Source organism: Myxocyprinus asiaticus, chromosome 6, assembly GCF_019703515.2.
Source record: "Myxocyprinus asiaticus isolate MX2 ecotype Aquarium Trade chromosome 6, UBuf_Myxa_2, whole genome shotgun sequence".
Classification (NCBI taxonomy): domain Eukaryota; kingdom Metazoa; phylum Chordata; class Actinopteri; order Cypriniformes; family Catostomidae; genus Myxocyprinus; species Myxocyprinus asiaticus.
In genome coordinates this window covers 49442222-49462439 of record NC_059349.1, presented here as the reverse complement: position 1 = coordinate 49462439, position 20218 = coordinate 49442222, and the positions used below count along the sequence as shown (strand labels likewise).

Genomic DNA, 20218 nt, shown 5'->3' with positions numbered 1-20218 from the left:
TGTGTGTGTGTGTGTGTGTGTGTGTGTGGAATGACTGGGTTCACTGACTTATATAAAGTCCCACTCAAAGTCGATTAGTTTCTTTAGTAGACTGGAGACATGAGGGTTGACTGATGTCATCTTTTTCTGGGCGACTTTCCCCGTACGCTTTGACAGGACTTTGCCTCGTCCAGCCTTGGTGCTTCTCTCAGGATTTATCCCGATGAAACGCCTGAAATACAAATGTGTGTATTCATAATTAGTGTCAGGAGAGCTTTCTTAAAGGAATAGATCACCCAAATATAAAAATTCAATCATCATTTACTCACCTTAATGCCATGCCAGATGTGTATGATTTTCTATCATCATCAGAACACAAACGAAGATGCCTGTCATTTCAGCGTGCTACAGAGACAATGGAACACTATTTAATTTAAATTTGCAACGTTGTTTGAAGGCTGCACATCGCAGAATAAAAAGAAGTTACGTTTTTATGAATCTCACCCTGTAATATGGAAGATCCGTTTCAGAAATCCAGCTGCACTCTGTGTCACAGTTACAGTTGGTTTCCCACTGAAACAAATGTTTAAAAAGTTAGATACAATTCCAGTATCACCAATGTTTTCAGATTAAAAGAGAAGGAATATCATGCATCCCTGCATAAAACTTAACATTATCAGCTGTACAGCTGCGTTTCCCAAAAGCGTTGTATACTTCGACTTCGTCGTAAGTAGATTGTAGAAAGTATTGTCACCAATGGTTTCTACAACCTATTTAAGCTTACAATGCTTTTGCGATTTGCAGCCCAGATCTGAACGTTAAAGTTGTTAACGTTATCTGACCACACTGACCACTTTAGTGAGGTGTTTCTGCACTGTTTTGTGTGTCAGCTCAGACTCCAATCTCAAATCTGACATGCAAATTAACAAATTAACCCAAATCCAGTGCATTATTCAATCTGACAACAAATCACTTAAAGAAAACAATTTTAGTAAAAGAAACAAAGATCTTGGACTTAAAGACAGAAATATAACGTTACAAACAGCTTTAGTTGATATTGGGATCTGATGGCAGGTAGGCTACCAAAATCATTATCACAGCACAATATGAGTTGAACATAAATGTAATGTTTTATGGCTATGCTAAAAAAGCAAAGCAAAAGGGTACTCACCTATTAATTCAGAAGATGAAGATGGGCGAAAAAAATCACCCCTTAAACACGTGTGGGCTCACTGTAGTCTTATGTTCCCAAAATGCAATGCAAAAAATACTGTAAAGTACTGTTTTCTTTCCTTTGAGCAATCAATACTGTAAAATACCGTAACATTACGTCCAAGTCATTTAACCAACCAAAATTAATAGTAATGTACTGCATTTAAAAATAACAGGACTATACTGTTGATATTTTGAAGTAAATTAACAGCAAATTTTTAAGAGCGTAGCACACTAAGTCAGAACAGTCTGAAGGTCTGTACCAAGTTTAATGGATGTAGCTCGAAAGCTCTAGGAGGAGATAGTGTTAGACATTTTGGGCTTGGTTTAGAGATTTTAAAATAACCCTAAACCAGGCTTGAAGAATAACTGTAAACAGACAAAGCCAACATAATTAAAATGTTGACATAGTTCTGGTGAGATTAAAGCTTGGTACTGAATCATAAATTGACACTCATAATGTATGTTTTTCTTACAGGTGATATTGGCCCAATGGGTATGAAAGGTGCCAAAGGACAGGGTGACATTGGGTTGCCAGGTCCACCTGGCCCAGCAGGTAAAAAAAAATTAAATAAATGCCTATCAGACTGATGTCATGTATGTTTTCATTTGTTTTGGGTGTCTTTTGTTTGTCATTTATTCTTCCGTGTTTTACACAGGTTTACAGGGCCCACGTGGAGAGGATGGTGAGGGATATCCTGGACCATCTGGTCCCCCAGGAAAACCTGGCTCTCCAGGTATCCCAGGCAAATGTGGGCCCCCAGGATCAATGGGTGTTTGTGACCCGTCTTCTTGTTATCAAGCCTACAGTTTTCGTGATGACCCTTTTAGGAAAGGACCAAACTTTTAGCATAAGAATAGTGGGATCTTACTGATTCTGTACAGTTTTCTCTGAGAGTTTAAATGGACAACAAACATTTCAGATGCTCAGCATTGACCTCAAGAACTTCTAACCTCTAAAGAAAGCTGTCATGATCTTGACTTTAAATATGTGATGTGTTTTTTGTTTGAGAATCTTATGTTTTGTGTGTTAACATTCCTTATTTGTGTGAATCTTTGTGTGTGACCCGTTTCTGATTTTTGTCCTAAAGTAAGTGATTTTGTTTTACACTTAAGGTCTTAACATCATGTCATCTCTTTCCAAACAATGGGGAAAGTGAACGAGGACTGGTGCTCTCAAGCTCCAAAAATGACTAAAAAGCACTGAAAAGTATTATAAAATTGGACCGTACAACTCATTTGCCGTTGTTGAAGCCTTCAGAAGCAATACGATAGCTTTGTGTGAAGAACAGTCCAAAATGTAAATAGTTATTTGCTGAAAATATTTCTCATCCATACTTCTATAATATCACATGTATTCACGTACTTCGAAATATGGTGTGTCAAGACACATCGTTTCCTAGTTGGCTGTAAATTACATCATGACCCAATTCATTTTCAATCTACATTTTTGGGTGAACGATTACACTGAACTGACCTAGCCAAGCTACCTCTGAACAGGATGTGAAGCATTTGCTATTGGCTATACTACAACACCAGAACGTTTATGTTTAAATCTGAGAATACTTATGCTCAAGGGCTATTCATAATCTGTTTTGTTTTATACCAACATTTAAAATGTATTCTTATACTACTACAACATTTTAATTGTTTCAGCATTTGGTGCATTGTAGAATTTTGCAGCACTCATAATAAGTTTTAGTTTTGGCATGCATGCTTTTGACTTAATAGAATTGTGAAAATGATTAACAACTATTTATTACCTAATATTTTTTGTGTATGTTCTTTTAATGCACACAGGACTTTTGCCTTTTCATGTCTTTTAGGAAATACTGAATTGGATTTATTTTATTAATTCATAAATTTTTCAGTGCAGCTGATATTTGACTTTTAAGATAACGTGAAATTGAAATAAATTTTTTAATCCTGAATGATTTTTACTTGGTTACTCTGTAATTTCTCTCATTAATTCAAAACTTCTATGACATTTATATACATTTTGACCAATAGAGTGATGGTGTCAGATATTTTGTGTAGTGCTGACGAGCTGATTTAAATGCCCTTCAGTTCCTTGTTCAGGATGCGTGCACTGTTTTTCTTGGTAAGCCACAACGTGGTTGTATCAGTTCTGTTGGGGCTGCAGAGAGTTTCACACTCAGTTATTAGAGATACCGGTGAGTAAACCAGACTTGATGTTCTGAACATGATGCTTTTTAATGAAATTGCACAATAACAGAGATGTGTTGTGTGCTTGTCTAATTTTTTTTCTATTAATCAACAGACCACAGAAGACATCAATGGATTATGAGGATTATGACCTTGACTTTTTTTTTAATCTGTCAAATGTGACAGTAAATCCAGAACATGTCAGAGATGAACCGGTTGTGTTATGCGAGAAAAGCGATGTCATCCTTTTTGGTGCAGCACTTCTTCCGACATTCTACTACATAAACTTTTTACTTAGCTTGTTGGGGAACGGGCTGGTGCTGTGTATCATCTACAAATATGAGAAGCTTAGCACAGTCACCAACATATTCTTACTTAACCTTGTCATCTCAGACCTGGTCTTTGCATCTAGTCTCCCGTTTTGGGCAGTGTACCACAGCTCTGAATGGATTTTCGGCAGTACCCTGTGCAAGTTGGTGGGAAGTTTTTATTCCATCGGCTTCAACAGCTCCATCCTTTTCCTTACACTCATGACATTTGACCGCTACCTGGCAGTGGTCCATGCCGTCACGGCAGCCAGGAGCAGGAGGAGAGCATATGCGTTTGCATTGTCTGCTGTTGTTTGGGTGCTCAGTGTATTGGCTAGTATAAAGGATATCATTCTTCACAACGTGAGAGACAATCAGGACAGTGGTATGCTGTGTGAAGTGACGGGTTACTCCCAGAGTGTCCTCATAAATTGGGAGTTGCTTGGGTATTATCAGCAGTTTCTCCTTTTCTTCTTAGTGCCTCTGGCTATCGTCTTGTACTGCTATGTCCGCATAACCATCACAATCATGTACACTCGCATAGTGGAGAAGTGCAGGGCAGTCAAACTCATCTTTGTCATCATCTTCACCTTCTTCATCTGCTGGACGCCTTACAACGTGGTCATCCTGCTACAAGCGATCAAGACGTCCTTTGGAGACCAGATGCAGTGTTCAAATGCCCTTGACTATGCCCTGTACGTGACACGAAACTTTGCATACTTATACTGTTGCATCAGCCCCGTATTTTATACCTTTTTGGGCAAGAAATTTCAAAACCATTTTCTGAAACTTTTGGACAAGCATCTGCCATGTCTGAAGATAACTGTACTGTCAACGCAAAGCAGTAAAAGCACATCATTCAGGAGCCCGAACACTGTTGACTGATATGATTCAGAAAGTGTGACCATGGAGGCTGCGGTTAATTTGTAAAGTAGCAACTTTGTACTATTTTGTATTAAAATTGTTACTAAGAGGACACAAAAAGGAACATTTACCTTTTTGTAAAAAAAAAAAAAAAAAAAAAGAAACAAAAAGAACCATCCAAATTGCAATATTTGCTTTGCTTTTTTTGAGAATAAATCATTTTATAGAAAGCAGGTATAGAAAGAATGTTTTATAATACATTTAAGACCATCTGTACATACTCATTCACAAAACTTGCCAGTTGAGTAAAGAAAATAACAAAAAGCATTTTTTTTTATTTTTTTTTACATTTGCTTCTGTGATTAAAGTTTATTGCAACATAATGTGCATTGTGTAAGCCTTGACTTGGTACTAGATGGGTTCTTGTGCAATGTAGCCATCAACGATTTTCATCTTACTTATGTATAGCTTAATATTTTGCATGGTTTTTTTTGCTGAACATATGGAATTTTTAAATATGGTTATTCTGAGTTTTATAAATGGGGCAAATTACTTATTTTACATCACTGTTCAACTGCTGGTATATGAGATGAAACATTTTTGTGACAGGAATCTTGGTGATATAAACTAATTTTTAGTGATGTTGTTTTAGTCAAGTGAAACTAACACATTTTTTTCTGTTTAAATGTTTAAAAATAAAAAAAATAAGTAAACTTCCTGTCTTGTTCACACCTAAATGTACCCTGTCTAAATTATGATCTATGGCCTCCTTATCTGCAATATATCACATTTTTGTGCATGGAAAATAAATATTTCTTATTAATCTGTTTTCTATATCTGGATTGCGGTTGTTTTCTTTAAACAGATGTCAGGAAAACTTATTCAAACCAAAAGATGCAAAGAAAAATATACCAATACAAATATTGCAAGGAGAGATTATGCAGATATCTAGTGATAACTACTCTAATCTTACCCCTATTATAGGAAATATCTAAAATCCCCCACCTACAGTAACACAAAGCACCTCAAAACAGAAAACCTAACCTTTAAAGAGACACCTTAGTTATGAAATTACTCACACTTTTAGCAGACATGCATATTTCATAGTGTAACTTAAATTCTGCTTTTTGACATCAGTCTAAAAGGCATCAGATTTAAATAATAAAATCTTACCTTTTAGTTTGTCTATATACCTTGCTTTTGAGGGACTTTTCTGAATTAACAAAACATTTCGATGTTTAAAATAAATTTACATGTTTTCAGTCTCCAAAACACTGTTTCCCAAGAATCCTAGTTCATTGAAAGTATCACCTCTTAGATACCATTCACCAATCCCAGCCAAACATTTCCAGTAACAGCCAATCCCATCCAAGCCTAACCATCCATTCAGCCAATTACATCCAGTCAATATCCCGCCATCCAATCTGCATCCATTCCTATCCAGTAACCACAGGGATATTCAATCAGCGTCCAATCACAGCCAATCGCTATCCAGTCATCACCCTATCACACCCAGACATCTACTGCGTCAGCGTGCGTACGTACGCAGGTGGGGTGGAAGGCGTAAACGCCCATTGTATAAAGGGTCCTCAGTTTGTTCCTGGGAGGCAGCAGATGCCCTAACCCCGCCCCCACCCCAATCATAACAATATGGTGCCTGTTAGGCTGAGTACCCTGCAAGGAACAACCAGAGGCACCTTTCTACCACCTCGGGCGTAAACACGATCGTAACGGGAGAGGGGGAAAAAATCAATCTGACGGTGGGTTTCCATTGGTTACAGGCTCCTGGTACCCAGGAAAGAGAATGTAGCTTCTCCTGCCTGTGGAAGCTTAGCAAACAGGGCAAATGTGTGGAAAGGGCGGCTGTTGTACGGGTTAATATGGGACGGATGATGGCCATATGAAGCTGAAGGTGATGATTCACCGGCAGGTGATACTGACCCAGGTAAGCGTGGGTTGATTTACTCTAATATACTGTATACCAGACGTGATTTACGATGTCTCTCGCGAGCAGCAGTGGATACCAGTATAATAACATTCATTAAGGCTTATATAGTTACAGATTTGCGGTATAAATCTGTTTTTAAAAGCTGTTTGATTTTATTTTGATTGCCCTTGTTTAGTTGACGTTCAATCAGTCGCGGCCTCGCGCGTCTTTGTGTGGTGCGTGCGCGTGCGCGCGCGTTTTCTGTATGTATGTGGTTCGATGAGCATCCTCGAGATTAATACCTGAATCAGCACCCCATCCCACGCCCATGGACCTAAACATGCACCCTATCCTAAAATCTACACCCTAACCCTAAAAATAGTTCTTAACCTTAAATTCATTCAGGAGGAAACCCCAAATCGAAACTAAAATGTTAAGATGATCTAAAATTAATAGCTTAATAGTAGTAGTAATTTACATGCTATGGCAAAATACCAAAACTTATATTCTTGCCGCAATTCACATTTGCATGAAACCCATTTGAACAATGATGCCCTTTAAAAGTCATTTAGTAATACCTGAACATATGAATAGCATAATGAAGTTACAAGCCAATGTCTCAGGTTTGAAAAGCCTGATTTTCAGTGTTTACTAATTGGGGACATGTGTTCATTACTCAAGGGTCCTTAAGAGAAGAAATCGTTTAGATGAGGAGCATAGATGGGGTAAAGTAGTACTGATTCACCTGGGACCAGCAGTATATTGATCTGCTATAAGCTCATCATCAAGGGATAGAAAAGCTTCAGAAGAGGGAAGAAAAGGCCAGGTTACTTCTAGGCAGGAGCTACTTCAGTTGATGGCATGGAAGGTAATTGGTAAAGTGGCTTCATAAGCTTTAAGTTTGCCTATACATTAGGGCTGAACGATTTGGACAAAAAGTCGAATTGTGATTATTTAAAAAAAATGTTGCGATTTGAACCATTGCGATATGATTAATAACATTAAAAAAACCTAGTAAGTGGTTCATTTTGAATAAAATTAAGTTAGCAAACATGCTGTACTGCCAGTAGAAATATTGTTTAAGAAAGGGTGTTCACACTTGAGTCCTCTTAAAAAATACCAGACTAAATAAATATAAAATACAGTGAAACATAGATAGGAAAAGGAAATAGATTCACATCATCTTTACATTGTATCTGTTCACTGTGTAGCTGTTTTTGTCCACTTTGTGATAGAGTCCCAGCCCACTTTTCATCATTATTTTTTGGAATCCAATAATAAGTTATTATTAAGAAATGTTTACAGAAATATATCTTTGTATAATATTATCAACAACAACAAAATTAATAATAATAATAATCTTCATTATTATTGTTGTTATAAAACAGTACCAATTTATGTAATAATTTCTTAACTTGCATGCGGCATTGCGATGGGGTCCGAAGGGTTAAACCCTTAAATGGGTAGTTCACCCAAAAATGAAAATTCTCTCATCATTTCACCCTCATGCCATCCCAGATGTGCATGACTTTCTTCTCCAGAACACAATTGAAGATTTTTAGAAGAATATCTCAGCTCTGTAGGTCCTTACAATGCAAGTGAATGGTGTCCAGAACTTTGAAGCTCCAAAATTCACATATAAGTAATCCATATGACTCCAGTGGTAAAATCCATATCTTCAGAAGTGATATAATAGGTGTGGGTGAGAAACAGATCAATATTTAAGTCCTTTTTTTTACTCTAAATCTCCACTTTCTTTTTTACATCTGAAAGTCACATGTGGGCCTGTGTAGTTTCACTTTTACATGTGAAAGTGAAAGTGGAGATTTAGAGTACAAAAAAGGACTTAAATTTTGATCTGTTTCTCACCCACACCTGTTATATCGCTTCAGAAGAAATAGATTTAACCACTGGAGTCATATGGATAACTTATATGTGATTTTTGGAGCTTCAAAGTTCTGATCACCATTCACTTGCATAGTATGGACCTACAGAGCTGAGATATTCTTCTAAAAATCTTTGTTTGTGTTCTGCGGAAAAAAGAAAGTCATACACATCTGGGATGACATGAGGGTGAGTAAATGATGAGACAATTTCCATTTTTGGGTCAACTATTCCTTTAAGCATTTATTTTGGAGGAACACTAAAAAAAGACAATGTAATTGGACAGAAATGCTCTGATCCAGTCTTCTGTCCAAAAATAAAATGGTGTTATGAGGTTACTTTTTATTTGGATTGTAACTTTTAGCGGCCAAAAACTAAATAAAACAGCTCACACCTTGTAAGCGATCGCCGCGGGGCCCCCCCGAAATGCTGGGCAGGCCCTAAGGACGGCCCTGGCTAGATGTTTTATATATATATATATATATATATATATATATATATATATATATATATATATATATATATATATTGGAAAATGGAATTAGCGTCTAATTAAAGAAAAAAACATACAAAAGGGAACAAAGCAAAAAACTAAACTGCAATTTACAAACTATCTTTCCGTTTACTTTTATATCAAAACTTTCTCTGTACCCTACAGTTTTGCAATGTGCACATACACAGTGCATATACTGCCATAATATAGCACAAGTAGTATGGTAAAATCGGCACGTTGCATGAGTCTGTGTTTGTAGCTTGCAAGCCTGCTTAGCATTGCTTATTCTTGCTTATTCACGTTCATCGTATTATCTTTTGCCTTTTTACCACGTGCTTCGGGTTTTTCTGCTTTTCTACTGTTTTAACTGTGTATTTTACCGCGCACACCCGTTTCTCTAGTTTTTTCTTTAATTTTTCCCCGCTTGTCTGCATCTTACATCTCGACTGCGTGCATTTGTTTTCTCCACTGTTTTACATGGATTATTGCATCAATCTCAAACATCTGCTGATTAGGAACCACATCTCAAACCCTCACCGCTCAAGAACAACCACAACAACAACAACAAACAATTGCGGTAAGTCATGGCATCCGCTCATGTTATTTCTTCCTGAATTGCATGCCACACGTTTACTATAGCTTCTTCTGTCAGCAGTGAGGGATTCACATGTGATAAATGTAAGGAATTAGTCAGACTGACGGAGAAGGTTAATGAGTTAGAGACATGCATCTGAATGCTAGTGTAGGTCAGTGAGAAAGAGAAGCCAGTAGATACTGTTTCGGATGCGGTTAGTACAGCGAGCAACACAAACACTTTGGTTCAGGCTTTAGAGCCCCCGCAGCAGGGCGTTTGGGTGACGTCTCGGCAGCATACTCACTCAGCAAAGTGACACCACTCTTCCGTTCCTGTTAGGGTTTCCAATCGATCCTCCCCACTCAGTGATGCACCCACTGAGATTCATGTTGAAAGAGCCTTAATAATTGGTGATTCTATTGTAAGAAACGTGGAAATAGAGACTCCAGCCACCATTCTTAAATGCATTTCGGGGGCTCAGGCATCTGACATCGGATCAAATTTACAAGTGCTGGCTAATACTAAATGTACATTTTCTAAAATTGTTATTCATGACAGCACTAATGATGTCCGGCTTCGCCAGTTGGAGATCACTAAAGATAATGTTAAAGAGGTGTGTGAACTTGCAAAAACGATGTCAGACAATGTAATTTACTCTGGCCCCCTCCCTGCTTGTCGTGGTGACTAGGTTTATAGTAGATTAGTGTCACTGAATCGCTGGATGTCTGAGTGGTGTCCGGAGAATAGCATAGGATTTATAGACAATTGGAAGAGTTTTTGGGGAAGACCTGACCTGTTAAAGAGAGACGGAATCCATCCCTCCAGGGAAGGTGCCGCTCTCCTCTCTAATAATTTGGCTCATAGTCCTAATAGTGATAGTATTTGAATAACTGGGGCCCAGGTCAGGAAGCAGACAAACTGGCTAATCCGAATGTCTGCTAGCTGCCTTGAGACGTCACACAGGTCACATAAACTACAACACAGTGACTGTATCACCTAGATATCATATAGAGACTGTGTCTGTTCCCTGAACTACCAAACAAAAAACCCTCACTAAATCATTTAGAAAAATTTGATTAAGGTCAAACTTGAAAAATAAATAAATTGAAGGTAAATATCATATAAAGCTAGGGCTACTAAACATTAGATCTCTTTCTTCCAAAGCACTATTTGTAAATGAAATTATTACAGATCATAGTTTGGATGTGCTCTGTTTGACTGAAACCTGGCTTAAACCTGATGAATATATTAGTTTAAATGAATCTACTCCCCCAGGTTATTATTATAAACATGAACCTCGTCTGAAGGGTCGAGGAGGTGTTGCTACAATTTACAGTAAGTTTTTGGTGTTACTCAGAGGACAGGATATATGTTTAAGTCTTTTGAACTAATAATGCTTAATGTGACCATCAGATATAAATAAAAAATCTCTGTTGTCTTTTGCCCCTACACTATATAGATCACCTGGGTCGTACTCTGGTTTCCTTGGTGAATTTGCAAACATTTTATCAGATCTAGTAGATAATGTAGATAGAGATTTAATTGTTGGTGACTTCAACATTCACATAGATAATGAAAATGACACATTGGGATTAGCATTTATCAATATTCTCAACTCTCTTGGAGTCAGACAAAATGTGACAGGACCAACACATCGCCATAATCATACGCTAGATTTAATTCAGTCAAATGGAGTTGATGTTGATACTATAGAAATTCTACCGCAGAGCGATGACATCTCAGATCATTACCTTGTCTCTTGTTTGCTGCGATCAGCTAATGTCACTCAATCTACACCATGCTATAATTTAGGGAGAACTATTCTTTCGACCACTAAAGATTGCTTCACTAATAATCATCCAGAATTGTCTCACATACTGAGTAAGCCATAAAGTCTAGAAGAACTTGATGTAATAACAGAAAATATAAATACAGTCTTCTCTAGCACTCTTCATAGTGTCGCCCCCCTTCGATTAAAGAAAATGAAAGAAAAAGCCCCGCACCATGATACAATGATCACACATGCTCTCAAGAGAGCAGCTCAGAAAATGGAGCGCAAGTGGAAGAATACAAAATTAGAGGTATTTTGCGGTGCATGGAAGGATAGTATCTGTAGCTACAGACAGGGACAAAAAGCTGCCAGGTCAGGATATTTTAGCAAACTCATAGAAAATAACTACATAAATCCTAGTTGTTTATTCAGTACTGTGGCTAAATTGGTTAGGAATAAAGCATTGACTGAACCAGATATTCCGTTGCAGCACAATAGTAATGACTTAATGAATTTCTTTACTGATAAAATTGAAATAATCAGAAATAAATTTGGAACTATGCAATCAACTGTCATAGCACATCAGAAAACGGTGTCTCATAACTTTCCTCACGAGCAACTTCAATCCTTCGCTGTTATAGGTCATAAAGAGCTAACAAACAATACCAACTAAGCTCTTAAAAGAGGTACTCCCAGTAATCTCAGAACCTCTTCTTAATATTATTAACTCCTTGCTATCCTTAGGACATGTCCCAAGAAACTTTAAAATGGCAGTTATCAAACTGCTTATTAAGAAGCCACAGCTTGATCCTGGAGAATTGGCTAGTTACAGACCGATTTCAAATCTACCATTTATGTCGAAAATACTAGAAAATGTAGTGTCCGCTCAACTATGTTCATTTCTACAGAGAAATTGAATATATGAACAATTTCAGTCAGGATTTAGGCCCCATCACAGTACAGAGACTGCACTTATCAGAGTTACAAATGACTTGCTCTTATCATCTGATCGCAGCTGCATTTCTCTTCTAGTGCTTTTAGATCTTAGTGATGCCTTCGATATGATAGATCACGACATCTCTTGAATAGGCTGGAGAATTATGTTGCATTAGTGGACTTGCATTAGCATGGTTTAGGTCCTATTTATCAGACAGCTACCACTTTGTATGTGTAAATGAGGAATTGTCAAATCAAACAAAAGTTGAGTATGGAGTGCCACAGGGATCAGTTTTAGGGCCTCTGCTTTTCTCCTTATACATGCTTCCCTTTGGAGATATTATCAGGAATCATGAAATAAGTTTCCACTGTTATGCCGACGATACTCAACTTTATATTTCTTCTAAACCCAACGAAAATTCTCAAAATTAGCAGAGTGTATCAATGAAATAAAAGATTGGATGGCCAGAAATTTCCTTCTACTCAATTCCGACAAAACAGAGGTACTAATTATTAGACCAGAAACCTCTAAGCCACTGAAATATAATTTGACTCTCGATGGATATACTGTTATGTTGTCTTCTACAGCAGAGAACTTAGGTGTTATATTTGATACCAATTTGTCCTTTGAAAATCAAATTTCCAATGTTTGTAGAACATCATTCTTCCATCTCAGAAAGATTGCTAGCCAGGCATACACCTAATTTATCCATCAACTCACAAGTAGGCTGCTGTAGTTAGGTCTGCCAGAACCAGAAACATTTATCATGATCTATAACTCTGCATAAAATTGAATGGCATCTACACTAATATTATTCTATTTGTTTCAATGTCTCAACCTCGGGATTCATATCGGCCAGATCCAGCTCTGTTCCTGCTTGGTGTCGGACTCCACTGCTACTTGACAAACTACGGCCGGTGCTAGCCAGACATCACTTCAGTCTTTTGACTTCAGAGGATGAACTGATGCCAACTACAACTGTAAGACATCGGATACTTCATATGCCACTGCCTGAACCTTGGACTTAGGATGGACCCCACCGAACCTCACCGGAATGACCTGCCGGTTGAACTACGATGCATCTCATTGATCTCTGCCTGCATCACCTTTGTCTATTGATGGACTACATTCATGAAATGGAATACATAGACTGTCATTTAATTGCCAACAAAAGCCTTCATCAGCCATCTAACAAAGGACAATGCATCTACTGTATGTGAACTTCTGCAGTTAATCCAGGTTGGACTTCAAAGGCATTAGTGATTCATCTTAAAGTTAATAAAAAAAACTTTTTTTTTTTTTTTTAAACACTGCACCTTAACGCTTAATTTACAGATTTTAAACCATGACTTGCACTGCACACAAATAACTAATATTGGCATTATATTCATGCTGTTTAGCCAGAGGGGAACTGGCCCCCACAGTGAGCCTGGTTTCTCCCAAGGTTATTTTTCTCCATTAACCAACATCTTATGAGTTTTGTGTTCCTTGCCACAGTCGCCTTCAGCTTGCTCACAGGGGTTCTAAATACAATTATTATTTAATTATTTAATTTTTATACACATTTTACAATCATATTTAATCAAACTACACAATTATGACTCTAAGACTTTATAGATATTACAGTTTCATTTTTTATTTTAATTTTTAATGCGTGATTTCCTGTAAAGCTGCTTTGAAACGATGTGTGTTGTGAAAAGCGCTATACAAATAAAAAAAATGACTTGATTTGACATTCTGAACATACCTAATATCTACAAGATGACTATACCGATATGCTGCAGTGTACTCTTCAGCAGGACATTACATACTTGTGATCTTGTTCGGAACGGAATTGTGGCCTGATCCTGTTTCTCTGTTTCCAGCTCCCGTAGGCCTCCATGCTACGTTATGTCAGTGCATTAAGGTTCTTGGGTTTCTGTTTGGCACACGTCTTTCTAGGGCTACACGTCTCTCAGCCTTCTCTGGCGAGTTTGGCAGCTTTTAAGGTCTCTCTCCGCCATCACTGTAAGAAGAAACAGCTGTTAGAAATTATGCCAACCAGCTTAACGAGCCACACCATTCCCTCTCTCCCGCAAACAGACACACGACCACGTCCCCATCCCCACAACACTATTATATTTTTAAGAACAGACAAAAGAAAAGCCGTCAGTGCTTGTGTCCGATTCGCTGTTTTTTCAGAGGCATGCAGCACGATGCTGTCTCGTGGAACACACGCATATAAAGAGTTTTCATTCTTTTCTTCTCTGTTTAATTTGTCTGAAAACTGTTTGCAAGAATAATGTCTTCTATGAGAATGCTGCAAATTATCTCCGATCATCTCGTGAGGTTCTGTGAGTTAAGTTTGCTTTATATCCACGTGGTTGGCATGCATTGTGAACGCAACTCTGCAGGTTCAGTAATATGTAGGCTAACTTTGTATTAAAGAAACAACGACAAAAGTGATTAAATCATAAAATAATACAAGACATGTTCACCTTGAACCTAAAATGTAGTTTTATTTTATTTTATTTTATTTAGGCAGCTTTAACTGTATTACCAAAATGCAATACAAACACAAATTCGATAAGAACACACATTTAGCAGCATTATTTTGGGAGCATAAGGGAATCCATTAGGCTTTATTAGTATGATTATTATCTTTACATTTATAATTGTTTTTAGTTCTTAATCTGTAGGCTATTAGTAATTTTCACCTGGTGTCATTGACGGATGCTTACGTGATGGCAAATGGAGCCGTTGGAGTCTGTAAATGTTTGGATTTGGTGAGGTTTTTAAATAAGATTTTTGAATCACTTTATTTTAATTTTGTTTTTTTGTTTAGTTTAAAGTGCAATTTGAATTTAGAAATGTCTTTTGTTTATGTTTTTCATGTTTCAATAAATTAATTTAATTTTGAAAGCAAAATCAATAAAAGGAAAAAATAATCACCGACCCTCGGCAGGGGGGTTGACGATATAATTGATAAAATATTTTTCACATATCGCCCAACCCTAAAGTGCACTATAGCATAGTTGATCTTATTTATTTTGATCTAATTTATTTGTATTTATTATTTTTATATGATTTATTTAAATGTATATGTATTTATATATTATAAATTATTTTATATTTATTTATCTCGTTTTTTTCAATTGAATTATATTTAAAGTTCAAGGAAATCCACTGTTAAAAAGACAAGTTATTTTTAAAGTTCAATAAATGCATGATGTTTCCAAAGTCAGTGAGTAATCGTGTTAAATAATAGTGATCTCAATATTGACCAAAATAATCATGATTATGATTTTTGCCATAATTGAGGAGCCCTACGTCTTACTATGAGCCAGATGCTCTGCAAGCTAATGTATCACATCCTGCGCGAGATGCAGACACACACAGTTGTATTTAATGGAGTCTGCCCCCAGGGCCTTTAATGATTATAATTAATTTATCCATGTCAGTTTGATTGCAAGGTACATTGTAAAAGCTTCCTTTCAGCTGGTAAACAAAAATGCGCTTCGTGGAAGATTCAATTTGTTTCAGCATGCCTCGATTCAGTCATTTAGTAGGTCTGAATTTGCATTCCAGCTCTTTTCTAACAACAAGACAGTCAACATAGAGAAGAGAAATTACATTATTACAAAAAATAAAAAAATATTGGAGTTATTTATTTTTGGTCAAATACAGTGCTGCACAGCAGAGCATCACAATATTAATAAAAGCGTTGAAAACTTTAATTCAGTACAACAGTATTCTTGCTTGTGAGATATTACTTAAATATAATCTAATTATTTAATAATAATTATTATTATTATTACTACTACATTTAATGTTACATATTTTCTATGCAGTAGTAGTATATTTCTGTCGCAGTTTCTTCAATTTTAATGCGTTTGGTTAAATTGAGCTTTTATTTTGGCGGAAAGCATGTTGAAGCTACTTGAGTTTATGTTTTTGACCACAGCTTTATACCTCATCATAAGCAGTTCGCTATATGTCTTAAATGTGCTTATTAAAACCGAAAAAAGGCTGAGATTTAATTATATAAATATATAAAGTAGTCTGCATGTGCTGTGCACTTCAAGCTTAATGCGTGCTCTGCTGTCTGTAATATATTACAAACACATAGTGTATGTGATGCTTATAATGAGGTGTTATCAGTTTATAAGCAAGTGGCTTCACACATTTCCTTTGAAGCACACAGCACATTCAGACTAAGGATGGGCATTTTGGTCATTTTTATTTCTACTCAAGTACTCGGTAATTACTCGAGACATAGACATGTACAAATACAGTATGTTCTGTACATATACAGTATGTCATACGTCTTTGGCCGCTGCATTGTGTCTCGATGTTCCAATGTCTACTCATTAACATAGGCTGTTATAATGTAGTCTGTTACAATAAGTACAAAAGTGGGCATAATAAAAATATAATGCAGAATATTTTGTCATTATGTGAAGACTTGCTTGTCAATTCAATGAAACAATGCTCAGAATGTGTGTCTCTGTTCTTCCTTCAGGTTACCGTAATAAGTTTAGTAAGTGCGCACCACTGTTTCTGAACCATGTATCTGCAAACCGTGGTTTCCGTGATGCCATAATCATCGTGTTTTTAAAACACAGTGTTAAGTTGAAAATAGTTTTGAAGATCCTGCGTTTTGTTACATTCAGCTGTGCTTCATCTAGATGTTTGAAAGAAAGATTACGCCTTGTCTGTGTGTGCGCTTCTCCAGAGTGTAGAGCGCAGTGTCTGTCCCAGACAGAAAGTCACGCTGTGCTCTGTTGGAGTTTGTTGCTGTGATGATTCATGCTTTCTCCCATTTAACTTGGAATTTTAAACTTCACACTGGGAAAACTGCAATGGAACGGCACTTTATGTTGGACTTACAGCTCGTGTGGAAATCTTCAGCTCTGATTTAGCTGAGATGCAGGTGTGTCACTCAAACATGTTGGCACCGAGGGAGACTTACAGTCAAGAATAAACCTTTACTTTTATTAAATAATATGAGTCAAAGTTTCTACATTATATGACAATAAAACCTGTTTAGCAAACGTGTGCAGAGACAAATGTTCAAAACACGGTGGATTAAACTTCCTTTTGATTACCGTAAACATGTAGAACAAATGCTAGCATTGCAGCATCGTTTATCAGTTTGGTTGCTATGAGACGTCTTTGTTGACAATCAAGGTACCACTGAAAATGACAACGTATTCAATCTCAAAGTTAAAAATAAGGCCTCTTTTTGATAAGTAGTGTATAGGTGTCAGGTAGTTGTCACTGAATTTCGAATTCAGTGAAGTCACATCAGGCATTTTCATTTTCAGTCATCGTTTTCATGATCGATCGTTGCTGTCACATCTGAGTACTCGGGTACTCAAGTACTCATGCCCATCCCTAATTCAGACTGTATATTTATTTAATTAAATCTCATCCTTTTGTGGTTTAATCGTCACATTAGGACATATCATTTTTTTTTTTTTAAATGTAAGATTTTAATTTGATTAATTGAGCATTATTACATTAATTTGATCCAAATATGTCAAATTCCGTGACATTCCATGTCTAATAGTTAATTTTGTTTTTGTGACTGGATTCCGCGATTCTGTCCATGTTTTTTGCATTGCGGAAATCATAATATAGAAATCGTATTGAACTTGGAATATTACTTTAAATACAAGTTAAGCTCAGTTGACAGCATTTGTGGCATAATATTGATTACCACAAATATTTATTTTGAGTTTTCTCCTTTTCTTTAAAAAAAGCAAAAATCTGGGTTACAGTGAAGCTTACAATATAAGTGAATGGGGCCAATCCGTAAATTTTTAAATACTCACTATTTCAAAATTATAGCCACAAAACATAAGTAATACGTGTGTTAACATGATTTTAGTGTGATAAAATTGCTTACTAACCTTTTCGGTGTAAAGTTATAGCCAATTTTGCAACTATGTTTTCTTGACGATGTAATGCCAGCAAACCCTAAAATAACTTTAAAAATAACTTTACAGCTCAAATAATAGTTCTAACAAAAGAGATTTTGTGCTTTTTAAAAAATTATAAGCTTCACATTTATGTCTTTAAACTCTCCAAAAAGGTGCCCCATTTACTTCCATTGTAAGTGCCTCGCTGTAACCTCGATTTTTGCTTTTTTAAAGAAAAAGACAGACGAGTCAAAATTATTTTTTGTGGTACTCAACATTATGCCACAAATGCTGTCATTTGAACTTGAACTTGTATTGAACCCGGAATATTCCTTTAATAGCGGATTTCCTGCTGAAGAACTATGCTACCCATGATTTTGAATAAAAACGCTCCACAAATCAGAGAATCGCTGCCAACAAATCGTTTCAAACAAGCGCAGTAACTGCAGGATGGTGAATGAGACAACCGTGTCAGTCTTCCTACACTATCAAAATGCTAAAAAACTGAATTGTTTTGCAATAAAATCAAATATATTCTTTCTATACTTATAATAACCAACTTTAAACCAGTAGATTTATATTTTTCCATTGTTTTTAATTCAATTAGACCTTCATTTGCAGTCCTTCATGGGACTGTAGTTTTTGTCCTCATGAAGCACGTAAAGTACACAGTCTTGTACCTTTTATCGTTTTGTCCAATTTTCAAATACTTTTTCGCTTTAAATCAAAGTTTGTAATGTTGATTCAACTCAGAACTGGTTGATTTGGTTCATGACTTGGAATGCTTTGATGAATACTTTTATGAAAACCCTTTGGAATAAATGAATAGGGAAAAATACTTCCAGCACCAGGGTGGCTGAAAGTGGGTGGGCACTGTTACGCTGTATTTGGCTAGGGCTGTGTTGGTAATACATCATACATTGGTTGATCATGTACCTGTTTTTTAATGCGTTCCAAATAGGCCTTGGTAATATATGTAATATTCACGATACAATCGCAATGATATTGCTGACAATATCAAATTAAGCAATATCGTGAATATCTTCAGGGCTGCACAAGTAATGAAAATAACATCAAAATGGTGTGTTGGTCATATGTGATTATTAAACTGCAAAAGGCTGCGATTCAAAGACAAATGAACAGAATAAACAGTTGACGCGCTGATCTGGCAGTGCTCTCAGAGCAGTTCACATGCATTGTGAAATCAAAGTGCGGCAGGTTCAAGCATTCACGCAATTCCAAATATTAGTAACCGCTACAACTTATTATACAAATCCACAAACACAGCACAGTATAACAGATAACGAGATGACACGTTTCACCAGATGCGGAACATTGTAAATTGTCAAAAACAGACAGCACTTTTAGTGTCAAAATAAAAGCCCCAGGTTAAGGTGAAGTCAATAGAACCAATTTAATTTTTTTATTTTTTGTATAGCACAAATCTAATTATCAAAATATTAATGATAATTCAGTATTATTTTATAATAATAAACTTGACTTGAGCGCTCACAGTAATAATTTAGTGTTATACAATATTCAACTAGGTTCCAAAAAATAAATAAGTGAGTGAACTAGTTTTTGCACGCCTTGTTTATGCACAAACATGTTTTAGTAAAAAAAAAGTAATGGTAAATAATGCTTTCATTTTAATTGTAATTAAATTTATAAATATAATAGTGCATATCAATGAAAAAGATTAAATCTCATTCTCCCTCGACTGTATTTAGTGAAAAACTGTGGGAAACATGCCTAGAATGCCTTTAAAATATTGAATCTACTTGGCTACAAAGCTGTTTGGATGAAATGATGGTTCCTCTGAATAAAGCAAATCACTTTTGAGCCATTTAGAACAAATACATAATTATCAAGATGTATGTCGAATATTTAGGCTGAAAAATATTGAGAAATAATTTTTGAAGCCAAATCGCCAAGGCCTACTTCAAAATGTAAACATTTGTTTTTCTTTGAAGAATTTTTTTTTTCTTGCAATTTCTGCTGATTTAAACTAGGTAACGATATTTAGCTAGCTAACATAAATTAGGTTTTGTCAAAATTGCGATTAGTGACTTGTAATAGTCCTGGAAGCATCAGTAAGAATGGGCTGAAAATTAAAAATCAATCAGTAATGTTGTTCATCAAATGCCATAATTTTCCAGCTAAAGCATGTCAGGCATTACAGAGCAATTTTCAGCTATTA

The 20218-nt window shown here is 36.2% G+C and overlaps 3 protein-coding genes across 4 annotated transcripts in view; all 3 read left to right on the top strand.

Moving 5' to 3' along the window:
• Positions 1-3100, top strand: part of LOC127443139 (collagen alpha-1(XXI) chain-like) — a 72534-nt gene extending 69434 nt beyond the window's left edge. Inside the window, exons 28-29 of the mRNA XM_051701676.1 lie at positions 1670-1747; positions 1851-3100. Coding sequence (XP_051557636.1) covers positions 1670-1747; positions 1851-2041 — 269 coding nt within the window. The 3' untranslated portion in view covers positions 2042-3100. The remainder of the gene's footprint in view (positions 1-1669; positions 1748-1850) is intronic.
• A 108-nt stretch (positions 3101-3208) lies between these two features.
• On the top strand, positions 3209-5363 carry LOC127443168 (C-C chemokine receptor type 3-like). Its single transcript, XM_051701742.1, has 2 exons — positions 3209-3365; positions 3473-5363. The coding sequence occupies exon 2, from the start codon at positions 3489-3491 to the stop codon at positions 4548-4550; it is 1062 nt and encodes a 353-aa protein (XP_051557702.1). The 5' UTR covers positions 3209-3365; positions 3473-3488; the 3' UTR covers positions 4551-5363.
• Positions 5364-6327: 964 nt separating this feature from the next.
• LOC127443136 (E3 ubiquitin-protein ligase HECW1-like) overlaps positions 6328-20218 on the top strand; it is a 77888-nt gene continuing 63997 nt past the window's right edge. For both annotated transcript variants that reach the window (XM_051701671.1, XM_051701670.1), the window contains exon 1: positions 6328-6474. In XM_051701671.1, the coding sequence (XP_051557631.1) occupies positions 6430-6474 (45 nt within the window). In that variant the 5' untranslated portion in view covers positions 6328-6429. The remainder of the gene's footprint in view (positions 6475-20218) is intronic.